Below are 22,448 nucleotides of genomic sequence, written 5' to 3' on the forward strand. Positions count from 1 at the left end.
TTATTTCACATAACATATTTTAGTTTTGGGTAAGTGAAAACTGTATTGAGATAAGAGAACATTAGCACAATGTCGCCCAAAATCTCTCGCGCGCCATCTTGGTTTCACTACTTACCATGGCCACAAAGGGTGTGTTCGTAAATTCACTCTGGATTGCGCTCTGGGCGTTCGTAAATTCAGAATTGGTCAGATTGTCCGTTCGTACATTCAGGGCGTTTCGCTCTCGGAGCGCACACTGGACGCTCTGGCCAAGGAGTATGGTTGATCGGATGAGAGAACTCACTATTTTGCTCGGCATAGCAGAGCTGGTTAGGCTATTACCATGTAACTTTGCTGTTGGCAACAATTTAATAACATTTTATTTGCCGACGTTTACTGACACTGGTTATATTCGATAGGTGTCGCGTGTGTCGGTGTTTGTATATTCATCAGTAATTTACAAAGCCATTTACAAAGTCTGTCGCTATATCCTAAAAATGTATTTAAACAAAAATGAGCCGTTTTGTCTTCATTTAGGCTTCAGTTAGTCGTAAGGTTAGCAGTGTGGCTATGGTTCGGTTTAAAATCACATTTTATGAAGATAAAGTGTAGAAATATTTTCCAATCATCAATGAATCCCAATGGACACAGAAAATGGTTTATTATGCACATCAGCATTTTAATTGGACAAAGCAAGAACAAATATAGTAGCAGAAACATTACCAAACCCGCAGAGGAGAACACTTTTCAAAACTAAAAAGGTCAGAAATTGTCTGTAGACACTGCCTAATCTGAATGATATTGTGTCCGTTCAATTCTAAGGCAACACAATGGGCCTGGTATTAAAACATGTCTAAATTCACATTTCTGATTAGCATTTCTGTTCAGGTTTTTCCATAAAAAAATACTGATCTTACTTCATAGAAAATGGCAGAAAACTCCATTTATGTACAGAATTAGTATTCAAAGTCAAAATTGAGTGAATTTGTGCACTGCATAGCAATGCCCCTTTCCCTTCCCAGAAGTCCATGCATCACTGTGCCAGTTACCATGGGTATGCACTTGATAGTGTTGCTACTAACCATGTTGAATTTCTTCAGTTATCAAAACAAAAAGCACCAAACTCCCATTGTGAACATTTTCATTTTCCTTTATACAGTTTGAAATATATGTATGGTTATTTACACATGAAGCAAGTTGAGGCCTCCCAAACGAAATACAGGGGAAAAATTGAATGCAAAAAGAAATCCTCTTTGAATAAAAAATAGAATACTGTGCAATGTGTCTGCCCTTACAGAAAAAAAAGCAGTGGCATCTATCCCTGCAATTGGTTTAATTGAAATCAAAATGAGAAGAAAAAAAAACAATTTGATTACTTCCATTACTTTTTACATGATTCATTGCATCAAACTCAAAATGGATTATTCATCTTAAAAAATAAAAATAAATCACCACCACATTATGTTGACTGTTCAAGAGTCCTTATGAAATGGGTAGCAGTTCGAGACACTAAACAAATCAACAAATGCACATATTACATTTACAGTTCACTTAAAATGGTACCATCCTGCCCATGTAGTCTGTCTAACACAAGGGTAGCATAATACCTGTGTAGTTTATTCCAGTTCTCCATGGCTCCCCTTAACCTCCCATGAAATCAGTTTCATTGGCTTTAGTAGAGGTCAACTTCCACTTCAAATTCCATGTACCAACAAGTCTTAGTCTGCCTCAAGTGGATGGGATATAACACAGATCCCAGTGATGCTCCAGTAGCCAGTAAAGAGTTGACTATCCCCCTATCAGTGTGTGGGGTATCCAGTGGCTCCCATACCGGCCTGGTTTGCTAACATACTCCCATTCAATCCCTGTGTAGCTTCCATAACCCCACCGTTACTGAGGGCACTCACACCTGTCCACCCAGCACTGACCGGTAAGTGACTGCAAAACGGGAAAGAGAGAAAATGCCAGCAGGTTAGAAAAGAGGCGGCGACAGGGGCAAGACAGAGGCTTCGTCTCAAATGGTACCCTATTCCCTTTATAGTGCATAACTTTTGTCCAGGGACCAGGTAAAATGTAGTGGACGTATATAGGGGATATGGTGCCATTTGGGACACAACCAGAGAACACACCAAACTGAGCAAGAGCCAGCTGAGGAGAGGATGAGAGAACAAAGGTCAGGGTGTGTCGGAGGATAAACCAAAATCTAAGACAGCAGAGAATATGGTAGGAATTGAAAATGGTAACAGGGCAAAGATATGGTACTTGTGGGAGTGGGTATGCAGACAGAGCACAGGCTCAGTGTATAAAATTAGTCACAATCCACTGCGGTGGAGATTTACTTCAAATAAATACATCTTTTGACTCCTCGCATCAAACAAAGCTGCTGAAATTGGTCAATGTTGCAGAGTGCGGCTGAAGCAGGACCAGCTGCATTTAAATTTGGCCGTGGAGTTGAATCACACTTTTTCCCTGAATCCTGTACCACTACAAAGGGAAACATGTTTATCATTTCATGCCTAAACCCCATTCATGACTTTGTTATTCCTAGTCAAATCTTTAGCAACATCCATTATGCAACAAATACCTGAATGGAAAAGTTAACATTTGGTCAGTCAGCACATTGTGTATTGAAAACAGTCACAGATAAGCTCAATATAGTAACAAGTAGGAGAACGTGTAGCTCAGGCTGAGATTTATTTTAGGATTAAACTTCAACTATTGTTCTAGGTAGTCTACTATATCAATATTTTCATGGGCTCTCAAACAAATCAGACATTTACATACAAATAAAATGTAAGTACAGTGCCTTTGTAAAATATTCACATCCCTTGAATTATTTCACGTTGTTACAACCCGAAGTAAAAATTGATTAAATTGATAACTTTTTTACCCATCTACACACAATAATGACAAGTTGAAAACATGTTTTTAGAATTTTTTGCAAATGTATAGAAAATATTGCATTTACATAAGTATTCACACCCCTTTGCTATGGCACTCCAAATAGATATAATTGTGATGAGGCATATATCTGGGGAAGGGTATAAAGCAATTTCTACAGTGTTGAAAGTTTCCAAGAGCACAGTGGTCTCCATTATTGGGAAATGGAAAAAAACAGACTCTGGCTAGAGTTGGCCGTCCGACCAAACGGTCAAGAAGGGCCTTAGTTTGGGGGGTAACCAAGAACGCAATGACAGAACTACAGAGCTCCTTGGCTGAGATGGAAGAACCTGCCACGACAATGGTCTCTACATCACTTCCCCAATCTGTGCTTTATGGGAGTAACCCAACAGAAGCCAGTCCTGAGAAAAAGGCATGACTGAAGTTTGCAAAAAGGCATGTGAAGAGAGATCATAAACGCAAAAGACTGGTCTGAAGAGACAAGAATTAGCCTGAATGCAAAGTGCCATGTCTGGAGAAAACCAGGCAGAGCTCATTACCCGTCTCGCACCATCAATACCTTGAAGGATGGTGGTGGCAGCATCATGCAATGGGGGACACTTTTCAGCGGCAGGGCCTGGGAGCAATGTTCCCTCAAAGATTTCAGCACTGAGCAAATTTCAGGTCTGTTGTGAAAATTCTGGCGCACGTTTAATGTGAACAGGCTGTATATAGCCTCTAAGTTAAAACTAAGTGGTCAAGTAGGCTTCCGTGGCTATTTGATTATAATGTAAGCCTACCATAAACAATGGAAAATGCATCCCATAACATTTTAACATGGAAATAGCTGTTCTATTGTTCAGCCTAAAGTAGCAGCCAATGTAGACATACATTCCATAACTTTGGAGAAAAAAAACATGCACGGCTAGACATTAAACCTGTTCATCCACTATTCCTTTAGACAAGGTGACTGAATGTGTTTGATGCAAGAAACCTCTTTACAAAATAAAACGCATCATTATTTCCATATCATTATTACAGAGAATCAGACAAATTATAACATCCTCTGCCTATTGGCAACTTAGCTTATTCAAGCCGGTCTCAAAATACAACACTGCCCCTTTAAGACAAAAGAAAAGCCCTTTACCCGACTAATTTTTCAAAGATGACTAGAAACGCACACGTTGTGTGCTCTCGTAGGAAGCAATCACTCTCCCATTGCTGACTACATATTATCTAGAACTTGGCTAATAACTCACTAACTAGCAAAGGATATGAACAAATGTGCATGTCGCTACATGTAGCTCTCGCTTTGATCTCAAAAAAGGGCATTTACTCAGGACCGCTCATTCTGTTAACAGTCCAGTTCCAATAGAAAGGCACAGATCCATATATGGCAATGATCTATTTTCATATAGCCCTACTGCAGCTGATTGGTTATGGCGCAGCGGTCTGTGTAGATTACAGGCCTGAGTTGTGCATGTCAATGCAATAGAATCCTACTCCAATGCGTTCGGCAAACAACAGGATGTTGCATTGAAAGTGGCTAATAGCGTTGATTCGATCACAATTCCCACAGTAAAGGGAAATGTTGAGTGCTAACAGGGAAAACTCCATAAAGTTGAGTGAAGTTTAATCTAGTGCTTTTTTGCGCAGGCAGATGTTTTTTCTGTGCATCAGTTCTGGGGGAGGGAACATCAACTGGAAAGGATAGAGGGAACAATTAATGGAGCCAAATACAGACAAATCGTCAATGAGAACCTGCTTCAGAGTGCAAACAACTTTTAACTGTGGCGAAAATGTATGTTCCAACAGGACAATGACCCGAAGCATATAGCCAAAACAACTCTGGAATGGCTTCAGAACAAGAATGTTATTGAGTTGCCCAGCAAAAGCTCAGACTTGAATCCCATTGAAAATCTGTTGAATGACTTGAAGATCCCAAATCCAGATGGGTGTTTTTCACCTTTGCACAAGACAACTCAGCTGTAATTGATGGCAAAGGTGTTTCTACAAAGTATAGACTCAGGGGTGTGAACACTTATGTAAATTAGATTTCTGTATTTCAATGAATTAGCGTTATTTTTTAAATGAGCACAAACATTATGGGGTATTGTGTGTAGATGGTTGAGAGAAAAAGCGTATTCCATTTTGAATTCAGGCTGTAACACAACGTGGAATAAGTCAAGGGATATGAATACTTCACGAAGGCAATATATAATTGCAATTTCTATACAAGGACATCTATTTCCAAAACTAAAACTTTCAACAAATGATTCCAAGTTACTGCATTCTTTGGTTCATTAGATTAGATTTTTTTTAAACAAGTGAACAAAACAATCATATTACATAACTGCTGTGATATACTCTGTTTCTGTTGCTATACAAGCAGTTAAAACAGGATTTATTGTCTTATGCAGCACTCAAACCTCATTATCAATTTGAGACAAGAAAATGACTCGTGATATTTCAAATGTAGCTATAATCTAAACAAATTCACCCCATTTCAAGAAGCAATGTACTTAAACTCTTCAGGAGAAAAAATTAATTCAAATTTGGATGGCAAATGAAAGTTCATACAGCAACAAAACAAAAAATATGCATGAAGTAACAAAAGATGACATGGCACAACAAAAAAATTAATAAAGTGGATGTAACACGTGCACAATAAAATGATGTATCCCTCTGCACTGGGAGAAGCTTCAGAGGGCAGGAGGTCCCGTTTGTGTTTCAACAATCCCACTTTACTCACTGTCTGGGACTATTTAGTTCATTGAGTAGACACTCATATCAGGGACTAGTCCAATTCGACCCAGAACTGGGGCCAATTTGAAAGGCCAAAAAGGGCAGTCATTCGTGCTCATTTTATTTAAAAAATAATAATAATTAAAAATGGATGAAAATGATGTTATCTATATATTTTTTATGTGTTTTGTCATTGTCCTTGTAAGCTGGATACGGTGGAGAGGGGAGGAATAAGGACATTATGGCTCCTTCTCCTGGCCAAAGCTGCAGGCAACTGAGCTAGAGCCTAGCTGCCCTTGGGAAGCCCAAGGAAACTCAAAACACTCAGCTGCAGCCCTGGTTGCTGGAAGAGAAGGGAGCCCTGCTGATGTCCTTATGTACTTACTTAAAACCCTGCTGGTTCCAGGCCTGGGCCTGGCCGTAAACCCCATAGGTGGGTACCTGCCACCCGTTGGGGACGTACTGGCCAATCTGCTGGGCATTGCCATACCACTGGGCATACTGGCCGTAGGGCTGGGCCGCAAAGCCCACTTTGTTCTATCGTAGGGGAGAGATGACAACAGTGTAAGAGTGTGTGTTTAAGTGGTGTCGATGAGGGGGAAGCCTCTGGCTGTGGTTTCATACCTGGGGAACTTGTTGCACCTGCTGCATAGGACTCATCATGTCTGTGGTCTCTTTACCCCAATAACACTTCACCATATGGCCCTCTATCGAAGTCCCATTCACAGACACAATGGCATGGGCTGCTCCCTCATGAGAGGTAAACCTGCACAAAGGAGACGTAAAAAATACAGATTGCAAGGTACTGAGAAACATATGCGGAAATTATACACTGCTCAAAAAAACAAAGGGAACACTTAAACAACACAATGTAACTCCAAGTCAATCACACTTCTGTGAAATCAAACTGTCCACTTAGGAAGCAACACTGATTGACAATACATTTCACATGCTGTTGTGCAAATGGAATAGACAACAGGTGGAAATTATAGGCAATTAGCAAGACACCCCCAATAAAGGAGTGGTTCTGCAGGTGGTGACCACAGACCACTTCTCAGTTCTTATGCTTCCTGGTTGATGTTTCGGTCACTTTTGAATTCTGGCGGTGCTTTCACTCTAGTGGTAGCATGAGACAACCCACACAAGTGGCTCAGCTAGTGCAGCTCATCCAGGATGGCACATCAATGCGAGCTGTGGCAAGAAGGTTTGCTGTGTCTGTCAGCGTAGTGTCCAGAGCATGGAGGCGCTACCAGGAGACAGGCCAGTACATCAGGAGATGTGGAGGAGGCCGTAGAGGGCAACAATCCAGCAGCAGGACCGCTACCTCTGCCTTTGTGCAAGGAGGAGCAGGAGGAGCACTGCCAGAGCCCTGCAAAATGTACTCCAGCAGGCCACAAATGTGCATGTGTCTGCTCAAACGGTCAGAAACAGACTCCATGAGGGTGGTATGAGGGCCCGACGTCCACAGGTGGAGGTTGTGCTTATAGCCCAACACCGTGCAGGACGTTTGGCATTTGCAAGAGAACACCAAGATTGGCAAATTCGCCACTGGTGCCCTGTGCTCTTCACAGATGAAAGCAGGTTCACACTGAGCACGTGTGACAGACGTGACAGAGTCTGGAGATGCCGTGGAGAACGTTCTGCTACCTGCAACATCCTCCAGCATGACCGGTTTGGCGGTGGGTCAGTCATGGTGTGGGGTGGCATTTCTTTGGGGGGCCGCACAGCCCTCCATGTGCTCGCCAGAGGTAGCCTGACTACCATTAGGTACCGAGATGAGATCCTCAGACCCCTTGTGAGACCATATGCTGGTGCGGTTGGCCCTGGGTTCCTCCTAATGCAAGACAATGCTAGATCTCATGTGGCTGGAGTGTGTCAGCAGTTCCTGCAAGAGGAAGGCATTGATGCTATGGACTGGCCCGCCGGTTCCTCAGACCTGAATCCAATTGAGCACATCTGGGACATCATGTCTCACTCCATCCACCAACGCCACGTTGCACCACAGACTGTCCAGGAGTTGGCGGATGCTTTAGTCCAGGTCTGGGAGGAGATCCCTCAGGAGACTACCAGGTGGCGTGGCGAGAATCTGTCTCCTCACCACGCGCTCTCACCACTGGCGTCCCCCAGGGCTCTGTTCTAGGCCCTCTCCTATTCTCGCTATACACCAAGTCACTTGGCTCTGTCATAACCTCACATGGTCTCTCCTATCATTGCTATGCAGACGACACACAATTAATCTTCTCCTTTCCCCCTTCTGATGACCAGGTGGCGAATCGCATCTCTGCATGTCTGGCAGACATATCAGTGTGGATGACGGATCACCACCTCAAGCTGAACCTCGGCAAGACGGAGCTGCTCTTCCTCCCGGGGAAGGACTGCCCGTTCCATGATCTCGCCATCACGGTTGACAACTCCATTGTGTCCTCCTCCCAGAGCGCTAAGAACCTTGGCGTGATCCTGGACAACACCCTGTCGTTCTCAACTAACATCAAGGCGGTGGCCCGTTCTTGTAGGTTCATGCTCTACAACATCCGCAGAGTACGACCCTGCCTCACACAGGAAGCAGCGCAGGTCCTAATCCAGGCACTTGTCATCTCCCGTCTGGATTACTGCAACTCGCTGTTGGCTGGGCTCCCTGCCTGTGCCATTAAACCCCTACAACTCATCCAGAACGCCGCAGCCCGTCTGGTGTTCAACCTTCCCAAGTTCTCTCACGTCACCCCGCTCCTCCGCTCTCTCCACTGGCTTCCAGTTGAAGCTCGCATCCGCTACAAGACCATGGTGCTTGCCTACGGAGCTGTGAGGGGAACGGCACCTCAGTACCTCCAGGCTCTGATCAGGCCCTACACCCAAACAAGGGCACTGCGTTCATCCACCTCTGGCCTGCTCGCCTCCCTACCACTGAGGAAGTACAGTTCCCGCGCAGCCCAGTCAAAACTGTTCGCTGCTCTGGCCCCCCAATGGTGGAACAAACTCCCTCACGACGCCAGGACAGCGGAGTCAATCACCACCTTCCAGAGACACCTGAAACCCCACCTCTTTCAGGAATACCTAGGATAGGATAAAGTAATCCTTCTCACCCCCCTTAAAAGATTTAGATGCACTATTGTAAAGTGGCTGTTCCACTGGATGTCTTAAGGTGAACGCACCAATTTGTAAGTCGCTCTGGATAAGAGCGTCTGCTAAATGACTTAAATGTAAATGTAAATGAGACCATCCGCCACCTCATCAGGAGCATGCCCAGGCGTTGTAGGGAGGTCATACAGGCACGTGGAGGCCACACACACCACTGAGCCTCATTTTGACTTGTTTTAAGGACATTTTATCAAAGTTGGATCAGCCTGTAGTGTGGTTTTCCACTTTAATTTTGAGTGTGACTCCAAATCCAGACCTCCATGGGTTGATAAATTTGATTTCCATTGATCATTTGTGTGTGATTTTGTTGCCAGCACATTCAACTATGTAAAGAAAAAAGTATTTAATAAGAATATTTCATTCATTCAGATCTAGGATGTGTTATTTTAGTGTTCCCTTTATTTTTTTGAGCAGTGTATTTCAAGGATACTAAATGTTTGTCAGAGGTCTGTTTAGTGATTTGATCATGACATACCGCACAAAAGAGTATCCTTTGTCTGGGAACACACGGATTTCCATGATTTGTCCAAAGGGGGAGAAGGTATGTCTCATCAATTGTTCTAGAAAACAGGAGGGAGACATGTCAAAGACCTGTGTTTGTTTCTCTCACACACACTGGAAGTGACCACTTCAATAACAGACTACTGACCTGTTAGACCGGTGCCGACTCCTCCACAGTACACAGTGCAGTTACTGGGGCTGGACTGGTTCACAACCTCATCAAAGGAAAGGTGCTTCGTGTTTGCTTTTGGAAACAGGGTAGTGTGTAGGCATTTAGAGTGAATAAATGCATTGCCATTCAACAAAAGAGGATCAGAGGGACATAATATATAATAAAATGTATACAATTTTTATCTGCACTTAACCAGTTTTAGATGACAAAACAGATGTAAAAAAAATTGTGGTAAGATAAAAACCAACCATTTCTGCTCAATGGCAAATTGGCTGGAAAGCCTATCTTGTCTGGACTCACTTTCATAGGTGGTTTTAGGAGCTGGGGGCTTTCTAGTGGCCCAGTTGGTCCTGATCTGTCTGCCGCCTAGCCATTGACCACCCATCTGCTGAATGGCGTTCTCTGCATCCTGTTGGTAGCAACAGATATTACCATAATTTCCGGACTATAAGCCGCTACTTTATTCCCACGCAGTTTGTGTGCAGTTTATTCAATGACGCGGATAATTTATGGATTTTTCCCGCTTTCACAAGATTCATGCCGCCAAAAAACTGAGCACCGTCACATAATGTGGCGTAAATCGAGCACGCTCAAACTTCCCATCATTCTGATTACGGTTGTCATTTTGTCACCTGTTGGAAAAGGAAATAGAGCTGCTGCACGGGAGCTTGGCCTTAATGAGTCGATGATAAGACGTTGGAAACAGCAGCGTGAGGAACTGACTCAGTGCAAAAACACAACAAAAGCTTTCAGAGGGAAGAAAAGCAGATGGTCCAAAGTATTTGCAGCCACTCGACATCAGTGTAAATCGTGCATTTAAGGTGGCGCTCCGTGTTCAGTGGGAGGCTTGGATGACAAGTGGGGAGAAATCCTTCACTAAAACGGGCCGCATACGAAGAGCAACTGATGGTCAAGCCTGCCAGTGGGTCTTGACAGCGTGGAGCATTGTCAAAAAATCCACTATCATCAATGGGTTTTGAAAGGCTGGACTGCTGCGTGTTGAAGGGGGCAGCATGAGCTCAGCGGGGAATTTGCCTCCGGATGAAAATGACGAGAGCGACAATGAAAACGACCCAACATCGGATGAAGCAATTCAACTCCGACACCGAAGGAGATGGCTTCAGTGGTTTCAGTGCACAGGAGGAGGAAGATAGTGACCAATGACTTTCTTGGTAGGCTGCTATTTTTTTATATTTTTGTTACAAGCAGTGTTTCGTTAAAGCCTATTTATTTTTTGTTACAAGCCGTGTTTCGTTTAAAAGGCTGTGTAAAGTTCATTTGTTTCAATGTACCGGTAGGCACCTGCGGCTTATAGACATGTGCGGCTTATTTATGTACAAAATACATATTTTTTTATAATTCAGTGGGTGCGGCTTATATTTAGGTGTGTTTAAATAGTCCAGAAATTACAGTAAATCACATGACCCATCGACACACCCAATACCAAAGGATAATGTTATGACTACATATAAAGGAACCCCTTCAGTTATGACTAAATCCTCTATGTAAGTGATTTCATCCAGCTATAACGCTTACCCACTTGTTGAAGAAAGAGACAAAGCCATATCCTTTAGACTTTCCCGTTGCCACATCTTTGACCACACGAGCATCCCTGAGGAGAAACACACTTTACTCAATACGAAGGAGTAAGGTGATCATACAAACAAACTACTGTCTGATATGTCCTAAAGAGTCATGTGTGATATCAAGCCATCCAATGTATTATTATTAACTCATGAGTGACTTACTAATCTTGTGAGATCGACAGAGCACAAACATTGAGGTACTTACGATATCCTCCCAAATGGACCAAAGGCCACTTTTACATCATCTGTGGTGATTTCTGGGCTGAGGTCTCCAACAAAGACATGGAAATGATCTGTTGAAGGACAGGAGAAACAACTACTGTGACTCCTTGCTGAACACAGCACTTTCTGAAGAAATCAAGAATTGGCTTGTTTTTTTATTTCGGGGGGGGGGCTACCACAGCTCTATGGTCTTCCACACAATAGAGATATGGAAGTCTCCGGATAACAGCATCTGCTAATTGACTAAAATGTCAATTTAAAATGACCACATTCTCAGAGGAACCCTCACTAAGGTTTCCTATGGAACTGACTGAAAAGGTAGCTAGGCACTTACTGCTTGTGTCTTTTTTCTGACTGCTTGGTGTTGTGGCCCAGTTGACTTTAACCTCCTAAAGAGAGAAGGGAAGAGAGAAAACAAGCCAGGTAGGGTACATTTATGTCATTTAGATACAGTATTACTACCTCAGTGTGGTGCTTTGTGTGTGAAAGAAATGAGCCAGCCATGACCAAACACAGTGTGAATCTCTGAGTGCAGTGATGAGCAGAGAACAGAACACAGAACACCTGAGCACTCAAACTGGAACATAAACAACGGAATAAAAGGTCCAAGTAACAAAGGACTTACAAACCAGTGACATTATCAACTTGTATTACTCTTCAAATGGTCCTTCATTACCTGTTGAGGATAACATAATTTGCACTGAATATATTTCTGCTGAGGTTAGGACCGATATTTGTTGTGAAGCTGTGGGTCTAGAAAAGGTACATAAATTGTTTTAGTTGGCTATTGCCAAGGACAATGTAATACACAGTTACTGTGGATTCCTTTGGATAAGGAAAGGGCCCATTTCCCTTGAAAAGATAGTGGTTTCCAAAATAAAACTGATCGGTCAAGAACATATTTTAAATCTCTAAGCTAGTCAAATCAACCACTAAGAGAGAATGCACTTGATGTCCATACAACAGACCTAGCGCACTCCATATCTGAAGAAATGGAATCACACATTATACATGGACATGTCAGGTAATCAGCATTGGAACCAACTATGTAGGTTAAGTCATTATTTTAAATCAGATCACACATCTATTAGTCTCGTTTATTCTGGGGATGTACTTACTGCTGGACGGGAAATCGAAATAAGCCATTGTCACTTTACAAAGCAATTCAGAAATTAGTCATTTCAACTTCGGTGAGATAGTCGCTGCCCGACTCAGATAATGCTCTCATAATTTAGGCCTACTGGTTGGTCAAACTTCTGCGACAACAACCCACCCATCCCAACTCACCCTTTAGATACGATAGCTTACCTTACCCATAATTTTACGTCCATTCATGGCAGCCAGTGATGCGGCAGCATGCCTGTGCTCATAGAACTCCACAAAACAGTATGGGTCATTGCCTGCAGTCTGTAAGAGGACAACAAGAGTTAGGCTACAAAGAGTCCAAAGCATTGTCTGTCAACCACATGTACTTATCAGACAGTTACCATCACCAAACATCTTCCGATTAAGAGTGAACATTTTAACTAAATTGGGATAGTTAACAAAAAATGCCTAACCAAAAACAAATGCTGTAATGTTAGATATACGTCTTTCAAATTATTTCTCACAAATATAAAGCACTCTGCACATCCGATGTTAAGTTGGAAAAATGTCCTGTACGGCAATACATTTAGGTGGTGAAATGTAAACTTTGACGTGGAACAGAGGCATAGTAATGCTAGTACAGATGCTATATTTAACCATCTGAAAAGGGTGGAAGCCAAACCGTTGCTGGCAGCAACACAGGCCCCCAACAGACAAGGCAGCTTCTCACAAAATAAGTGCGATAAGGGACGGCGTGAGAATACCACAGCTGACTACATAATTGATTGCAGTTCAAATGCAGCCATTGTCAATGGTTGAGGGTGTTGGCTTCAATACCCGATGGCATATCTAGAACAAGACTACAACATGGAATGTGGAAAAACCATGATGGCCTGGGTAAAGAATTCATATCACGATTGCTCTGCAAGAACAAAGCGTGAGCTCTTAAACCCCATAGGTGGCGTTAAGAAGAGATTGTTGGACATCTGAACATGCTGTCATACATCATTGCAATGAGTCATTATTACATTGATGAGAAGTGGGACATGAAGCCTCTTGTACTGACCACTGAGAACATTGAGAAACACACAGCCATAGAGATTAAGGACTCATCTGTGCCATTATAGCATTTGTAAAACCATGGGCAGTGCCATTGAGGCTATAGCCGATAGGAAACCCCACCCAGTTGACTACTTTGCAGGGGTTGGAACCAAAATGATCATCATTACATTGTTATGCAACGGGACAGTTAACCTCCGCTTCACATAGAAGTAGCCCACTTCACTGTGGTGGACAATTTAAGTTCGGCTCATAGTAATGTCTCAGACAAACTTCTCTCTTCGATGAGAGCCCAAGCACTTCCCCAGTGTTTCCCCAGGTCAAGTATGCAGACATTTGCACTCCTCCAGTCAGAACAAGCACAAAACTTTTTCCCCCTGGCGCATTTTCGGATTAGTGCCTGCATTGCTTTCATGGTTGTTTTCCTTACTAATAACTTGACATGATTGCGTTCCTAGCTATGTGCCTAATTATGCTATCATAAATGTATGTATATCGTGTTGTTTCTTCTATAGCACACTGTATGTATCGAGCATAATGTATTCTGTATGCATTTCTTTATAACCACGTACACATAAGGTACTAATTTCATAACCTATATGGTGTTATTCTTATTTGAGATCATGTAGCTAGCATCATTCTATAAACTCTGTAAAACAATGCTAATGGCATCAGAGAAGTATGAAGTTTGTGTTGTATCCTTTGAAGCTGCCCTGGCCTTATGACCATGGCATGGATTTTCTGCCCTGCCCCCTTGTGGAGCTCTTCGGTTAGTTTCTTACGGTTATATTATTCATAATTGTGATTGTCAATGCAACTATTTTTTTTTAATAGCAGTTACACTACTTAAAATGGTTTTGTTATATCCTGATATTGTATCCTAATAATTCCTCTTTATTCTGTAGTTTCAGAAGCCACACACAGTATTGAACATAATTTGCCAACATCATAACTTGACATCTGTCTTGCCTGAAGAATGAGGACATCTTTTGTATTCTAGCAACATATTGTTTGGAGAGGGAGTAAAGAGGATGAGGAGTGGAGAGGTAGGTGAGATATTTTAAATATAATTGCAGAACAGCATTTGATTCATTTGTGAACTGCATGTCCCCAGTGTTACCTGGCCGTGCTGCTGCTCCAGTTTCAACTGTTCTGCCTGCGGCTATGAAATCCTGTTCACCGGACGTGCTACCTGTCCCAGACCTGCTGTTTTCAACTCTCTAGAGACAGCAGGAGCGGTAGAGATACTCTTAATGATCCACTATGAAAAGCCAACAGATATTTACTCCTGGGGTGCTGACCTGTTGCACCCTCGACAACTACTATGATAATTATTATTTGACCATGCTGGTAATTTATGAACATTTGAACATCTTGGCCATGTTCTGTTATAATCTCCACCTGGCACAGCCAGAAGAAGACTGGCCACCCCTCATAGCCTGGTTCCTCTCTAGGTTTCATCCTAGGTTTTGGCCTTTCTAGGGAGTTTTTCCTAGCCACCGTGCTTCTACACCTGCATTGCTTGCTGTTTGGGGTTTTTGGCTGGGTTTCTGTACAGCATTTTTAGATATCAGCTGATGTAAGAAGGGCTATATAAATCTATTTGATTTGAAAAAAAACATGTTCCATAATTATCTCACTTGTTAGCTGGTGGTCAACTGTGGCCATTGAAGATTGACACTGCTATCAGATGGAAATTATCTCATACCAATTGGTGGTTTTTAAGAGCGCATGCCACAAAGCTGTTTATCATATCCACCTTTATGCAGTGCCCCCATTTTGCAATTATAGTCAAGCACATTGTCTGGTTTGATCTTTCGCTCTCCCATCAGGTGGTCCACCTTCCCTGTGGCTCCCTCTTCCCCTGTAGCGCCAAGGCCTAGCGATTGGTGTCCTCCACTATGACCCTGTCAGAAACAGCTTGAAGCACTCTGCCTCAGAGGGAGATGGCAAGGGGCTTTGCACTCCAGACTGGGACTCACGCCAACAGCAGGGCCAGGAGGGGTGAAATGGCTTCACTACCAGCATCTTAAGAGGGACCTGGGACTTTGTCAGTGGTTTGGGTTCTCAGTAGCCACAAGGTTGGGGGCAGCTCCTCACTGTCAGGATCTGATACCTCAGAATAACTGTCAGAATTTACAAAAATCTCCTGAATTTCCACATTTGGGAGTTGTCTCCATTTGAAAGGCATTGCTAATGCTACAGCTTAGCCCACTAGGTACTTACATAACACTGAATGGTGCCACGTTGAGTGTCGGGGGTGATGTGATTGGTTGCCAGTGTGGTGAAACTGATTACTTATTTCCACAGATTGATTGTTTACATTATATGGTTAGGATTATTAATATGGCAAGTTAGAACTAACGCAGCAGGTTAGGAGAATTAATGTAGGAAGTTAAGAGAACAAGGTTAAGGAAAGAGTTAGGCTTAGTTACAGTCATCAACAACTGTTGCCCCCGACGTGACCACAAGACGCGACGACCACTAGTAGTTAGGGGGACAAACTTCTATCTAGCCACAGAGGTAGAAACGTAAACAAACCATCTGTGGCAACAAGTCACCACTATCATAATTCAGGCACAGACCTTTTGAATCAATAAATCACTATCAGAAAATGGTTTGTGTGGTAATATTTTAATTATTTACTGTTTTATTCACATTTTGAAGTACTGGTGACAAATAGACTATGCAAGAATTGGAATGCAATGACACATACTCACTGGTCAGTTTATTAGGTACACCCATTAGTAAGGGGTCAGACCCCCATTTGGTAGTCTGCTGCAATAGCCTATCAGTGACATGGATCGACGATTTGTACGTTCCGAGATGCTTTTTCTGCACCGTTCCTTGTCTGTTCGTGGCCCACCTGTTAGCTCATACGATTCTTGCCATTCTCCTGCGACCGATCATCAACGAGTTGTTTTCACCCACAGGACCCACATGTTTTGTTCGTCACACCATTCTCAGTAAACTATCGACACTGTCGTTCGTGAAAAGCCCAGTAGAGGGCATACATTTCTGAGATACTGAATCCAGCGTGTCTGGTACAGACGATCAAACCACATGTAGGGCACTTGTTTTTCCCCATTCTAACATTCAATTGAACAGTAACTGAATGCCTCTCTGACTGCTTTAGGCAAGCCATGGCCATGTGACTGTGCAGGAGCGATCAGTTTTCGTGAACGGGGTGCTGTACCTAATAAACGGTCCAGTGAGTGTATGAAGTGAGCAAAATATTTCTGGGAAGGTTGAACTGATTATGATGAGCTAATGCTAAACTATTTGCTGGCTATGTGTGGAACAATGTTTGTTTACATCATTCAATCCATTCGGGGTGTCACAAACATCTGTCAGACCAAAAAGATGCTACGGTAACGGAAGTAACTGATGGTAGCCACTTCAATATGCATACTGAAAACAGACCCAACTCATCACCTCAAACTTGGTTGACGCAGAAAAAACAAACACTGTGGCACACACAAACTACCCGCCGTCAGATTACTTTCGACGTTTAGAAAGTGTTTTACTCAATTATTTCAATCACTGGTGAGCTCACCCGTGATGTGATGAATTGTAAATAGTAACTGGTTTCTATCAGCCGAAAGCTGCTAAATATGACCGCTTGTGTTAGCTCACTACTCAGAGATAGGGATACATTTCCAGATTTGGATGAGAATTTTGTTATGCGGCTTCTACTTCTGTGAATGTCTGAACATTGCACCCAAAAATAATCTGCTCACATTGAGGACATAATGTTGTAAAGACTGTTTGTGCTAAATATTTCGGTGAGAAAAACATTATGGCCCGCTCGAACACTAACTGCTAAGTCAATCGTAACTAACTATCTAATGAAGTGTTCTAATTACACTGGTTTGAGTATATGCTGCAGGGACTACTGTAGAATGATCACACCTGTGTGTTCATACACATCAAAGGGGTAACTACGATCGTTACTGAGTGGGTGGGGGACAGCAGTAAGGGGAGCGCCATTGTCAAGTAGATATAACTTCATTGCCTCCATAGAGGTCATATGGAATGGTACGGAATCTGACCATATCTTGCATTGTTAACCTCTTGAAGCTAGGGGGCATTATTTTTATGTTTGGAAAAATAACGTTCCCAAAGGAAACAGCCTATATCTCATGACCAGATGCTGGAATATGCATATAATTGACAGAGAAGGATTTAAAACTCTGTTTCCAAAACTGTAAAAACATTGTCTGTGGGTATAACAGAACTGATATTGCAGGCGAAAGCCTGAGGGAAGAGCCTCTTATATTGAAACCTCTGTGTTCCTATGTGTGCCTGTCCTCCATTTAAAGGGATATCAACCAGAATCCTTTTTCTGTGGCTTCCCTAAAGTGTCAGTCTTTAGACATAGTTTCAGGCTTTTATTTTGAAAAAATGAGCGTGAAGGATCACATTGCGTAAGTGGAGAGGTGGGGGCTCTCAGAGTGAGTTGGTGCGCAATTGAGTAAACCGGCCATTGTTCCTCCCACTGCTATGGAAAAAGCTACACACTCGGTTGATATATTATCAAATATATATTTTAAAAACTACCTGAGGAATGATTATAAAAAACATGACATGTTTCTGTGGACATTATGAAGACTATTTGGAATTTGTCTGCGTTGTCGTGACCGCTCTTTCCTGTGGATTTCTGAACATAACACGACAAACAAACGTCGGTATTTTGGGTATAAAAATAATCTTTATGGAACAAAAGGAACATTTGCTGTGTAGCTGGGAGTCTCGTGAGTGAAAACATCCGAAGATCAAAGGTAAACAGTTAATTTGACTGCTTTTCTGATTTTCGTGACCAAGCTTTCTGATGCTAAGTGTACATAATGCTATGCTAGGCTATCAATAAACTTACAAACGCTTGGATTGCTTTCGCTGCAAAGCATAATTTCAAAATCTGAGACGACAGGGTGATTAACCTGTTGATCCTACCCCCTACTTTTTCGAACATTCTGTTAAAAATCGCGCAACATTTCAGCGCCCTGCTACTCATGCCAGGAATATAGTATATGCATATGATTAGTATGTGTGGATAGAAAACACTCAAGACGTTTCTAAAACTGGTTAAATCACGGCTGTGACTATAACAGAACGTGCTTTTCATCGAAAAGCGCAGGAAAATCTGATCACTGAAAATGGGAAAATATATCAATGCGCCACTTGAACGTATTTTTGAATAGAAACCACATTACATGGGGCCGAGGTTGCAATACCTACAGCTTCCACACGATGTCAACAGGTCTTGTCATTTGCCTAGGATTTGTTTCTTGGTCAAACGGACAAGAGACTGCCCATTTCTACCGGTCTGCGACCGGATATTTTGGTTGAGATTTACCCGGACATTATTTCAAGACGTACAGCTATAGAATATACATCGCCTCGTGATCAATTTGATCGATTATTAACGTTTACTAATACCTAAAGTTGCATTACAAAACTATTTCGAAGTGTTTTGATAAAGTTTATCTTCGACTTTTTTAATTTTAAAAAATGACGTTGCGTTATAAAAGGCTGTTTTTTTCCTTGATCACACAGTCTTCATAGATCGATATCTAGGCTATATATGGACCGATTTAATCGAGAAAAAAAATACCCAATAGTGATGTTTATGGGACATCTAGGAGTGCCAACAAAGAAGATTGTCAAAGGTAGTGAATGTTTTATATTTTATTTGTGCGTTTTGTGTAGCGCCGACTATGCTAATTATTTTGTTTACGTCCCCTGCGGGTCTTTTGGTGTGTTGCATGCTATCAGATAATAGCTTCTCATGCTTTCGCTGAAAAGCATTTTAAAAATCTGACTTGTTGGCTGGATTCACAACGAGTGTAGCTTTAATTCAGTACCCTGCATGTGTGTTTTAATGAACATTTGCGTTTTAACGAGTGCTATTAGCATTTAGCGTAGCGCATTTGCATTTCCAGATGGGACGCCTGCGTGTCGGGGGGACGCAAGAGGTTAACAAAAGGCTAAGCTGCGTTTCAAAATATTGCACTTGTGATTTCATGAATATGAATATTTTCTAGTAATATTATTTGACTGTTGCGCTATGCTATTCAGCGGCTGCAGACAAATTATCCCGCTACAGGGATTGGTAGCGTCAAGAAGTTAAATCACATGGAATTTAATAAATTTCTCATCATTTTAATGGAAAACCAAAAACAAAAATGGCAGTTTAAACATTAGGCAAACAATTACATGTGTCACATCCCTAATATCAAAATCATACAAATCGCAATATCTCACTTGGGTCCAGGACCCAGGGATACTCACATCAACAATCATTTTACAGCTCTTGCAGGGGCCGATCTGTGTGAAAACCTGTAGGATGAGGGGCTCAGTGACATCCCTGGACAAGTTCCCTACATACCTGGAGTAGAGGGGAAAAGACAAGCACTTGTGACCAGAAAGTTACAACTTCCAGGAAGTTTACTTTGTCCAGTGAAGCAAAAATTTAGGGTGATATGCAGTGGTGTACAGTACTTAAGTAAAAGTCCTTTAAAAAGTACTACTTAAGTAGCTTTAGGAATCTGCACTTTACCATTTGACAACTTTTACTCCATAACATTCCTAAAGAAAAAATAATGTACTTTTTACTCCTTACATTCTCTCTGACCCCCAAAAGTACTTGTTACATTTTGCATGCTTAGCAGGATACGAAAATTGTCTAATTCACTCACTTAACAAGACAACATCCCTGGTTATCCCTACTGCCTCTGATCTGGCAGAGTCACTAAACACAAATGCTTCATTTCTAAATTATATCTGACTTGTTGGCTATCCGTAAATTTAAAAAAATTAAAAATTGTGCCGTCTGGGTTGCTTAATATAAGGAACTTGAAATGATTAACACTTAAGTGTATTTAGAACCAAATACTTTGAATTTTACTGAAGTACTATTTTGCTGTGTGACTTTTACTTGAGTAAAAGTATAAATACCTTAATAGAAAGTTACTCAAGTATGACAATTGGGTACTTTGTCTGGTGGTATGGCTGCACTCAGCTACACTACTAGCTAGACAGTTACACTGAGTTATATAAGTTAACATTCTCTAACACTTGTGTTTGAAGCATGGTTTTTCAAGTTCTGGCCTTCCCACTAAACTGAAAGCAACTTCTCTGACTGTCGTCGACGTGGCCATCTTCCTCCCCAGAGACTGGTAGAAAGGCATGCATTTTTATTAATTTTTTTATAACAGTGGCGGCCACGATTTAGCAACGGCAGTACACCACTGCTAAATGCATATAGGGGAAACACTTCTCTAGTTAGGCCACCTAGCTAGCCATCATATTAAACTAATAATCAGGTCCATAACATACGGTAAATGCTTGCTTCTCTGCCAAACCGGTACATGTAACTAGTAACACAGTACAGTTAGTAGCTAGCTAGAATTTCTGTAATTGACAAGTGAACCATGGCTACACTATGATCAAGTAATGGACTAACTAGTTAAAACGATATCTAGCTAACCAATGTATTTGGTGAGACAACGTAACGTTAGCTAGCGAGCTAGTAGCTAACGTTACCTAGCTATGTGTTCTGAGAAGGCTCGAGCCATGGACTGACATGATTGATTTGCACCATCAACTTTATTTTCGTTAATGGTCACACCGTGACAGTCGACAAGACATGGGTACATGGACGTTTTTAAATGCTGGAGTATACCCCATTTGAAGTAGCTAGCTAACGTTACTGCATTGATATATGGCTAACTAGCCCGTGTTAGCTACTTACAGGGTTTTGGGCTGTTCGTCGTCCATCATCATCATCATGTTTTTGTAGGTCGTGCCCTGAGTGAGTAATCCGTGTAGCTATGGTATTTTAAGTAATGCACACACACTTTCTAAATATGTGACCTTTTGGATAATGCTCATGTAGACTTAAATAAGTTGTTATAAAAAGGCGCACAAATCAACCCAGTCGCTGACCGCAAACCAACAATTAGCTTGTATGAACAATGGTTGAACAACCGAAGAGGAAGATGGCGGAAAATCAGGGGATGTCCACCACCGTCGCATGCGCAATGAATGGACCATACTTAAATCATTTGTTTCGCATTTCAGCAGCAGCAGGCGTCAGTAAACCACGAATACTAATCATATTTCAAAACAATCTGCGATTAATCTTTAGTTTTAGAATAATGACGACTTTTTAATGAACAAACAGAACACACGTCTGGGGAAACCCACGTGACTGATCACAATTTGGCAACGTTTAACTCGGACCTTTGGAAATGTTTGCTTTGCTTTCGTGCGGAATAAAAACAAACACATTGGTAACGGTGGACAAATTACTCAATCTATACCTTTTTCAAAATTATTTTAAGGAGTTTGGCGAAAGAAAAAAAAATGTGCGCCGCCCGGGAATCGAACCCGGGTCGAAAGAATGGGAATCTTCCATGATACCATTACACCAGCGGCGCAGATGATTTAAGTTGGAAATCGAAGGATGATAGTGATGAGATACATGATTTCATAATTCAAATGATTACATATGCGTTTGTTGCATATTAGCTTTTATTCTTTGTAAAACATTTTAGAAAAAAACAGGAAGGAATATACCTACAAATATACTATACCTATACCTACCTACAAAAAATATCTAGTTAACAGAAGAAAGGAAGACAAAATAAGGACAGAAGAAAAAGGAAAAGAAAAAGGACAACAAAGTGAAACCTCTAAAGAAACAAGAGACCATAATACAAGAAACAGCACTATAGAGAGATAGAACAACAACAACGCAGCCACTGCCAGCTAGCCTACTTCAGCAGTACTGTATCAATTTGAATTATTTTAGTCAATAAGATTCCTGCTACGTAAGCTTAACTTTCTGAACATTTGAGACGTGTAGTCCACTTGTCATTCCAATCTCCTTTGCATTAGCATAGCCTCTTCTGTAGCATGTCAACTATGTGTCTGTCTATCCCTGTTCTCTCCTCTCTGCACAGACCATACAAACGCTCCACACAGCGTGGCCGCGGCCACTCTAATCTGGTGGTCCCAGCGCGCACGACCCACGTGGAGTTCCAGGTCTCCGGTAGCCTCTGGAACTGCAGATCTGATCT

General features: G+C 41.9%; 1 protein-coding gene and 1 non-coding gene across 3 annotated transcripts; both read right to left on the reverse strand.

Moving 5' to 3' along the window:
- Positions 1–634: 634 nt before the first annotated feature.
- LOC115111782 (cytotoxic granule associated RNA binding protein TIA1-like) lies at positions 635–21,405 on the reverse strand. Of its 2 annotated transcripts, XM_029638208.2 has the most exons (12): positions 21,119–21,405; positions 19,657–19,753; positions 12,529–12,627; positions 11,555–11,609; positions 11,204–11,291; positions 10,949–11,024; positions 9,713–9,821; positions 9,389–9,484; positions 9,215–9,299; positions 6,229–6,370; positions 5,990–6,141; positions 635–1,917 (listed from the first exon to the last, which is right to left on the reverse strand). In XM_029638208.2, the coding sequence occupies exons 1-12, from the start codon at positions 21,154–21,156 to the stop codon at positions 1,779–1,781; spliced, it is 1,176 nt and encodes a 391-aa protein (XP_029494068.1). In that variant the 5' UTR covers positions 21,157–21,405; the 3' UTR covers positions 635–1,778. The 2 variants fall into 2 exon arrangements, with proteins under 2 accessions (XP_029494068.1, XP_029494069.1); XM_029638209.2 differs by lacking the exon at positions 21,119–21,405 and having other exon boundaries at positions 12,534–12,627; positions 19,657–19,746.
- Positions 21,406–21,735: 330 nt separating this feature from the next.
- On the reverse strand, positions 21,736–21,806 carry trnag-ccc (transfer RNA glycine (anticodon CCC)). Its single transcript has one exon. It is a non-coding gene; the product is annotated as a tRNA-Gly (tRNA).
- Positions 21,807–22,448: the final 642 nt, after the last annotated feature.

This window comes from Oncorhynchus nerka, linkage group LG27 (assembly GCF_034236695.1).
Source record: "Oncorhynchus nerka isolate Pitt River linkage group LG27, Oner_Uvic_2.0, whole genome shotgun sequence".
NCBI lineage: Eukaryota > Metazoa > Chordata > Actinopteri > Salmoniformes > Salmonidae > Oncorhynchus > Oncorhynchus nerka.

Bases quoted from the DNA above. Each gene is read 5' to 3' on its own strand.
- LOC115111782 (XM_029638208.2), bottom strand. From the start codon at position 21,156: ATGATGATGATGATGGACGACGAACAGCCCAAAACCCT. The intron at 9,822-10,948 runs GTAAGCGTTATA...TGCTACCAACAG, and splicing joins TCTCTTTCTTCAACAAGTGG to GATGCAGAGAACGCCATTCA. The intron at 9,485-9,712 runs GTGAGTCCAGAC...TGTTTCCAAAAG, and splicing joins TCCTAAAACCACCTATGAAA to CAAACACGAAGCACCTTTCC.